The sequence below is a fragment of the Pteropus alecto genome, unplaced genomic scaffold (assembly GCF_000325575.1).
Source record: "Pteropus alecto unplaced genomic scaffold, ASM32557v1 scaffold42, whole genome shotgun sequence".
NCBI lineage: Eukaryota > Metazoa > Chordata > Mammalia > Chiroptera > Pteropodidae > Pteropus > Pteropus alecto.
The window spans coordinates 12,719,112-12,727,955 of NW_006434825.1; the positions used below are offsets into that span (position 1 = coordinate 12,719,112).

Consider the following 8,844-nt stretch of genomic DNA (forward strand, 5'->3'; position numbering starts at 1 on the left):
CTAGTCATTGAAAATGTTACCTTTCAGAATAGCGGGCAATAATTTCCTTCCATTGAATGAACGTGAATGGGAATGCCAAGGTATTTGTAGCTGGAATAATGTTCCGGGTAGCTACTAATTTATCCAACTTTTTCAGGATCCAGTTTGTACTTTAGACCATAATCTCAAAAAAAAAAAAAAAAAATTATAGTTACTCTCTGTTCCCTCACACATGTCGGAGGTTTCAGAGTGCTGATGACCTTCACCGTCTGCCAGCCTCTAGCCTGTAGCCCAAGCAAAGGTGTGGGGACCTGCCTAACATTGCCCTAGAAGGCAGGAAACCCAATCTTGCTTACTAAAGATATCCTAACTACCAGTATCAATAGTCAGCCTATACTTCAAGAAAGAATTTTAACTACAGTGTTCCATCTGAAAAGCAGATGGTTTTGATAGTCAAGTATTAATTTTATTTAAAGGGAAAAAAAAATAGGCTTTGAGGTATCAGTCCCATTAACTCTCTTTTCACCTATTAATTGCCAATTTCAAAGGTTAAGGAAACATTGGGCATTTTGTTAAGAAATAGGAGTGGAAGTGGGGACCAGAAAGCCTGCCATATATTTTACCTTTTCTGTCTTCCTTTACTTGCTTTGACATTGTCATTCCCGTGGGTGTTATCAACTGACTAGTTTTAATTTGATCTTTTACATTAGAAAACGAAGAACTATACTTAACCTGAACTGAGTGGATATATTTCTTTCCCATCTCAGTGAATGTATTCTGTTGCATGCCTGTGGAAACCCAGTATGTGTGGTTTTGTTTGTGTGGTTTTGGGAAGGAGGGCTGTGATACAGGTGGAGAAGTATGCGGGTTCTGCTGACATAGTAAAGTGCTGGTTAAAAAAACATTTTGCTAAATGAACCCTACTCTTGAGTTTGGAAAGGGAAAATATTAGAATTTTAAGGAGAATTAACAGAGGTAGTAAGAGGCAAACAGAGCCCAATACTTTATAACGTAAAGGACAACCTATTTCAGGTTCGTTTGCTAAGAGTTAACAGATACAAGGTTTAGAATGGACACTGCTTCTCAGCCCTGCCTGTTTAGATTTTTTTACAGAGATAGTAATTTAAACAAATAAGTGCAACTTTTTAGGTCCTCTGTGTAAAATAACTTTCCTTTTCTCTTACTTGGATAAATGTCTTCAGTGTGGCATATTCTGCCTGTCTGCATTAGACTGGACTGTTACAACCTTTCAGTAAACAGGAAGATCCTGCCCTTTCTAAGAGATGTTTTAGGTGCTCTTTTGTGTGGTTGAAACCAAAGTTCAAGTCACCAGTCTACATTGAATATGACCAGGAGGCTGGGATGCCTTAAATATTAACTCTCTTGCCTTTCACTGACTGTAGAGCTATAAATTCAAGGAATCTTTATTAACTGGAGTCTTAAGACTTGATTTACTTAACCTTTAAACATTCTGAAACCTTGTGGATCATGGAGAGTGTAATTCTGACAGAGGCTCACATTATCTGAGTGAAGAAGTAAAACTTCAGAAAGTAAAAGGCATTCCGTTGCAACATTTCCAGCCACTGGTTTGTATTTCCATAAATGGAATGGGAAGGAAGAGCTTTGGGCCTTGAAATCTTCTTAAGTAGAGAACTTTTGAGTACAAATGAAGCAGAAACTAATTGGGGTGAGTTAGAGAATTTGGAGGAAGAGAAGGGGAAGCAATATTAGATAAGAGGACACATCAGTGCATGTGTTTGGGGTGATTTTACTTTGGGAATTCGTGTAACCTAAATGCCTTATGTTTCTGTTTCAGGCATTTTGCAGACTGCAGCTCATATTTGGGTTCTACAGAAAAATTTGAGACCAACCTAGAAACAGTCTTTTTTTGCTGACCTGACTCAGATGCTTTAAAGATTCACTTTTCTCATATAGTAAATTAATAATCTGACCTCTAGATAGATAATACACCCTTCACCATGGAGATTACAATAGATTAGACTGGCATATCGGAAGAAAGTTAGAGATTATCTAGTTTGGGGGTTTTTAAGATTTTTTTTTAAGCATCAAAACTTTCTTCAAATGGAACTTTATCCTGAACTGCAATACATTATATAGAAAAAGGTGAAGCTGTTCTGGTGGTTGGGAGGAGGGATGGGAAGGAACCAGAGGTTTGTGAAAGGAACTGTGTGTTTCTTGGCCTCATATATTATGCTCATGGCAATAGAGACCCAAAAGAACAAGGGTCACACAATGGTTTGGTAGAGGTGAAGGTGGCATTCTTACAGTTACTCCCTCACTGTCTCTTGGTTATAGATACCCAGTCATAAATGTGATGTGATTAGTGGGCATGTTATGCAAAAGATTTTTCATTTCACAGACAGCAGGGAAGGTATTTAAGCATTACTTGCTCTGGATGAGCACTTGATTTAGCTATAACCTTGAGTGCTGTTGGGCATAAAACTGTAGAGTTATAATGAACAACCTAGTATATTGTCTGCTAGTGCTTGCATGGGACTGTGACTCGGGTGAATTTTTGGGAGTGGAATTTATAGCTCATATTGTGTCCGTTTTCTTTCACTATTAGTTGCCCTTTGGAATGGCTGTATTTTGATCGGCAGTGTTTGAAAGTACTCATTTCCTTACACCTGGACAATATAGTGATAGACTAGTTTTAGCCCATCTAATTTCTTTTGCTAATGAGCTTGCTTAGTTTTTTATGTGTTTTGTCTGTTTAGCTAATTGTGTAAATTGCATATTCATAATCTTTTTTTCTAATGCGTTTTTTTTCCTTTCATATTTCAAGGTATTTTCTGGTATAGATCAGCTCTATGCAGTAAATTGTCTGTGGTAGTGGAAATATTCTGTGTCCATGCTGTACAATAAGATAGTTGCAAGCTACATGTGGCTATTGAGCTCTTGAAATGTGGCTAATGTGACAAAGGAACTGAATTTTTTATTTTATTTAATTTTAATTTAAATATCTACATTTAAAAAATAAATAAATAAATATCTCCATGTGGCTAGCGGGTTTCATATTGGGCAGCACAGACCTAGCTATTAAGGCTTAGCTTTGTGTCAGTCCTTTGTCTCCAGAAAGTTAAAGAACTTAATACTCATACATTTAGTGAGTACCTACTATATGCTATGTGCCAACAATAGATGAAAGATGATCTCAGCCCTCAAGAACTTCACAGCCTCGTTGAGGAGAGAAACAAGTAGATGAACGATGCTACAGTAGAGATGAGCACAGAGAAGGGGTTGGAGAGAAGGTTGAAAGTAGGAGGTGGTACTAGAGCTAATAACTCTTAGGATTGGTTAGTAATTAGGTGGAAGGGAGAAGAAAAGAGGCATTCCAAAAAAATGCAAAGGCCTGAAATGAGGGAGACATAGCCTGTCCAAGGGTCTGCCAGTACCACATGGTCAAAACAGCATATATTAGATATAGAGGAAAATGAGGCTGAGAGGGCAGGCAAGGCCTACCATAGAACTGAGAGGCACTCAGATTCAAAGGAATGGCACAGTGGAAATGCCTATTCGTGTAAGTAAGGAGCAGAAGAGATTGGAAGTTAGAGGAGGGGCAGAAAAACAGGCTATTGTGTAGGTTCTTGACTTGGGCATCTATATTTGTTTGCTAGGCTGCCATAACAGTGTCACAGACTGGATGGCTTAAACAATAGAAATTTATTTCCTAACAATTCTTGAGGCTAGAAATCTGAGATTAAGATATTAGCATTGATTTCTTCTAAGGCCTCTCTCCTTGGCTTGTAGATGGCCACCTTCCGGTGTTTCGCATGGTCTTCCCTTTCTGCGTCTGTGTCCTAATCTCTTATAAGTGACTTCATTTTAGTTTAGTTACCTCTGAAAAGATCCTGTCTCTAAATACAGTCACATTCTGTGGGTTAGGACTTCAACCTATAGATTTAGAGGGGACACAGTTCAGCCATAAGAGTCCGTGGAAGGGCTTTAGGGTCTTTGTGAGCCCTGAAGTTTGAATGCTGAATTTCGCACTAGTGTGCTTTTGTTTGAGGCATGTCCACAACATTCTGATGATTCCCAAAGGGATCCATGATCCCTGCAATTGGCTAGTTCATCAGCTAACTCAGGAGGGAGTTAAAGCTGTAGGATGAAGGCCTAGAAATACCATATGCATCAATAAATATGATTTGGTGTTCAATAGTATATAAAAAATGAGAGTCGAAGCTGACTATAAGACTGCAAGTCTTATGAAATTCTGTCCCCCAATTCTGTAAATTGGGGTGCAGGGGGGTCTTATTTGAGGACCTTATTTGAATTTCATGGCAAATTGTGTAATTTCCATGATTGTCCCCCCAAAAAAACTTAGTTATGGTAATTTTCCATAACTAAGTGGATTCACTGAAACTAACCTTCTGCTTAGTATGTCTTTGCTAATATTTTCCTAAAAAGAAAGTCACAGAGCTACAAAACTGTCACCAGCTGCTTCTTATTAGTAATGTGGTTAGCAGATGTGGGGTTTCATAGTCATAAAGCATGAGATAGTTAATCCATTTTTGTGGGTTTCAGATGGATAGTGATTTATCTTGGGATTAATTTTAAAATGTGCTTGCATCAGCTAAAAGACATATGCACCTTTCTTTCCCTCTTTCACTTTGTTTCTGCTGGAAAGAAGAATACATTTTAGGATGTTTCTCCTGGAAGGCAAAAGAGTATTGCCCATCGAAAAGGACGGTTGATCTCACTGTCTTCTAACTGGAGAAGAGTTAAGCGTGGATAATTTTTCAAAGTTGAATGTTTGGTTATCTTACAAACTTATTTCTCCCTTTGACCTCTTTCGTAGTAATTAAGCAGCTCTCGCTTTTGTTCCACTGGCATCAGGCTGTTTTGTGGTAGTGACCAGGCTTGCTAAGGGCTCCAATTTGGCCTGGGGCTCTTTTTCTTTATGAAATTAACACTTAAACCTTGGAATGAGCCCCAGATCTACTAATTCTTTCCTTTGACGGACTCTTGGTGATATGTACTCACTTTCAGCAGAAGTGTAGCTTTATACAAGATCTCTTTGTCACCAAAATTAATTTGGTCATTTGTCCTCTAAGCCTGGAATCAAATGATATCATGGCAGACTCATTCCTAGATAACCATCAAAGGTTTTGTTGTTGCTGTTGAAGCTGAAGGTCAATAGGTAATAATAATAGCAGTGGGTACTTTTTATGGAACTCTTATAGTGTGGCAGGTACATTGCTGCTAAGTACTTTGCATACGTCACTCCGGTCAACCATCCTCAGATGTAGAAGGTATCTGAATTTCTCCAAATAAGAAACTGAGGCCTATGACCTCAGCCCCTTCATCATTGTCCTATAGCTAGTAAGTGGCTGAACTGCAATTTGAACCTTGTGCTCTTAATTACCATGCTAAATTATGCATCTACTATGAGGGAAAAGGAAAAAACACCCCTGGGTTTTGAGAGGGCATAGAATCAGAGCCTGAGTCATAGAATTATAGGAAATTCTAGAACTGAAGAGAGCTAATTTAACCCTCTAATTTTAAAGCAGCAAAGATCCTTTCCTTGTTCTGAGAAATAGTAAGATAATAGCTTCAGCAGAGGAGAATATATATTGATGGGTGACAAGAGTGGAAGGTTATTAGGAATTATTTCCACCATTTCCTTTTTTAGAGGTAGATTAACACACCTGTTCAAAAATTATCTAAGCTTGTCTCAGCATCCCTAAAGAAGCTATGGAAACAGATGTGTACTCTTTTTATTTCAGATTTCATTATCCACCATAAGTTGATTTCCACTGAGTAATTGAGATTTCTAAGATGGTAATTTTCACTCTGCAAGGAACCAATAACCTTCCGAGGGATTATTTGAAATGACTACTGTGCAGGAGGTACTGAATTTCAATCAATCTTATGTTTAATGAGTTCCTGTTCTGCAAGGCAATATTTTTGGAATAGTGGGGAAGAAGAAGTCGGGTGGTCTCTGCCCTTCTATATTTTAAAATCTATTTGGACAAGACAGCCAGTCATAAAACAAAATTATTTAAAGGAAAAATCCCAACAAATTGGGTAGGGAAAATGGGGATAAGATCTTACTAGGTGGAAAAGTGGTTGAAAGGGGCAGGAGGTGTGTAAAAGGATGAACTCGGGGATTTGCAAGGCATCACTGGGAGACACTGGATGAGTTTGGCTGATCTGAAAATAGTAATGAAAGAGATTGTTGAAAATTGATTTCAGTTCTGATGGAGAACCTTGTAAAAACAGCTTGTCAACTGGGAATTTTTGTGGATATATTTTAAAACTACTTAGTAAAAAAACCCCAACTAATCCAAATCTTCATTATCTTCTCTCAGGGTTAAATATTTTGTTACATAACTTACTGTCTTACCTAAGTGCCCTCATTTACTATTTGGTTGAAAGATCTATAACTTCCTCCAACCCTATTGACCGAAAGGTCTTGAAACTTTTAGAATTTCCAGCATTTCTCTAACTAATAAAGGTGTCCTCATATGCCCAACCTCTGGGTGATTACATATGTAAAAGTGTTCAAAGTAGTGCTCATACTCTAAGGAATCAGCTGCCAAGTGCTCTCTAATAAGCAGAAATTTCACATAACGCAGGCCTTGGGGGCTTATGCCTCAGCTGGAGCAAAGCCAGAAATGTCCATGACTGAAGGTGCACTTGGGCACATTGGGACCAGCTGGAACAGTGAGCTGGCCTCCCTGCAAATTGATTAGGAGAGGGCTGAAGGGTTGAGCTTCTGCTGACATATGCAACTTGGAAAATCCTGCTCTACTAATTGCAGAGAGGATTCTGCTGTAATGATTTTTTTGGGTAAGATACTTTTCTCATTTTGAATTTTTTCTTCATTTGGGCTCTGGCTGCTTTCCAGTTTCTATTTTTATTGTTTAAACTCCTGGTATAGGAAGTTTTGCTTACACATGAATGTGTGTTCATAGAGTGGTGCATCAGACATGGCTTACGAGCTTCAACATGTACTTCGTGAGCAAGCAGGTATACAGCCCCGTTTACAGGAATTGGTGCACACTTCCTCTACTTGCAGCCCCCTAACCCGTGCCTTGCCAATGAAAACATGAGGTTTTCACTTTTACTGATGAAGTCAAGTCAGAGGTCACCTTGACGTTATATTTTTGCTGAGATCTCTCTCAACAGTGTGATTTCTGGACCCTCATTTTTGAAGTCAGATATGTAGTAAAGAAAAGCACTGAACCAGGAGCTAAGAGATCTGAGTTTTCTCTGTTTCCTTACTGTGGACTTTGGGCCAGAGTCTTTGGCTCTCTGGACCCCAGTTTCCTCAGCTCTTCCAGCCCATGAAGCTAGAGGAAGCAGGTAGATTGCATCACCCATATTTTCTGATAAAAGCCATTGCAGGCTCTGCAGAGTGCATGCAATTTCTGGAGCCTCCCATCTATATACTTGGTCCAACAAAATGCCTCCAGGATAAGAAAGTCAGATCTGCAAAACCAAGTCCAAACTCTTTGATATTTGATTTTTTGAGGCTTTTCACACTCATATCCTGCTGCCTCCACTGATCTTGTGCTCTGTTCACATTGGCATTATGGAATTCTTCCTAAGTAACCATCATTCTGCAAGTAACTCTGAGTCCTATACCAATCATACTTGCAAGGACTGAAGAAGCTATGATCCCCTCTCGCATTACAGCAAGTAAACAGGTGACTACAAAGCAGATTCATGTCTCTGGACCTTTGTTTATGCAGTTCCCTCTGCTCCACCTACCTATTCGCCTTCTATTGTGATCTCTGTGAAGCTGACCCCAGGCCCAACAGAATGTTGCTTCTACTCTGCTCTCAGGGCGTTTTCTGTGTGTCATTTAACCACATAGTATCACACCAGGTTGGTTGGATCTTCCTTTTTCTTCTCTACCAGACCGCTAGCTATCAGCTGCGGTACATTTTACTCAGCTCCTCTCCAGGCCTCAAAAAGAGCACAGCGGCAGAGCCCTAAGTAGATCCGAATGAACCAATCAATGCAAGAATGAACGTGCAACTCAGTCTTGCAGTCTTGCAAAGTGCTTCTCGAAGCTGATCTTGCTTGCCGTGCCCACGCAGCTCCCGGTAACTGCACGGTACAGGTCGGAAGTTTGTATGTGGGGCGGGGGGACCCGTCGGTAGCGAACATAAGGAGAACGTGAGATGGACCCCCACGGCGATCCTGCTGCCCACGTCCGGTGAGCTGCAAAGGAGTGGACTGCGGGCAACTCCTTAACCTCCCGGAAGCGGCTCCTCTCCCCGCCCCCCAGGTGGGCGTAGCCTCATGAATAATAAATCACCGCGTGGGGAGGGGCCGGGCCCGCCCCCTCGGGCGGGAAGAGGGAAGCGCTGAAGCTGCCTGACTGGAATGAGGGTAGCTGCGGCAACTGCGGCGGCGGGAGCGGGGCCGGCCATGGCGGTGTGGACGCGGGCCACCAAAGCGGGGCTGGTGGAGCTACTCCTAAGGGAGCGCTGGGTCCGGGTGGTGGCCGAACTGAGCGGGGAGAGCCTGAGTCTGACGGGCGACGCCGCGGCGGCTGAGGCCGAGCCCGCTCTGGGGCCGGCGGCGGCCGCTTTCAACGGGCAACTGCGGCGGCGGGAGCGGGGCCGGCCATGGCGGTGTGGACGCGGGCCACCAAAGCGGGGCTGGTGGAGCTACTCCTAAGGGAGCGCTGGGTCCGGGTGGTGGCCGAACTGAGCGGGGAGAGCCTGAGTCTGACGGGCGACGCCGCGGCGGCTGAGGCCGAGCCCGCTCTGGGGCCGGCGGCGGCCGCTTTCAACGGGGCAAGGCGGCCGCGAGAACCGGATGCCGATCCTCATCTCCAAGATCTTCCCGGGTCTGGCGGCGGACCAGAGCCGGGCACTGCGGCTGGGC

The 8,844-nt window shown here is 42.2% G+C and overlaps 1 protein-coding gene across 1 annotated transcript in view; it reads left to right on the forward strand.

The window, feature by feature from the left end:
• The first annotated feature begins 8,293 nt into the window (after positions 1-8,293).
• The window catches only part of SNTB2 (syntrophin beta 2), a 72,632-nt gene continuing 72,081 nt past the window's right edge, over positions 8,294-8,844 (forward strand). The window contains exon 1 of the mRNA XM_015587670.2: positions 8,294-8,614. Within this exon, the coding sequence (XP_015443156.1) occupies positions 8,338-8,614 (277 nt within the window). The 5' untranslated portion in view covers positions 8,294-8,337. The remainder of the gene's footprint in view (positions 8,615-8,844) is intronic.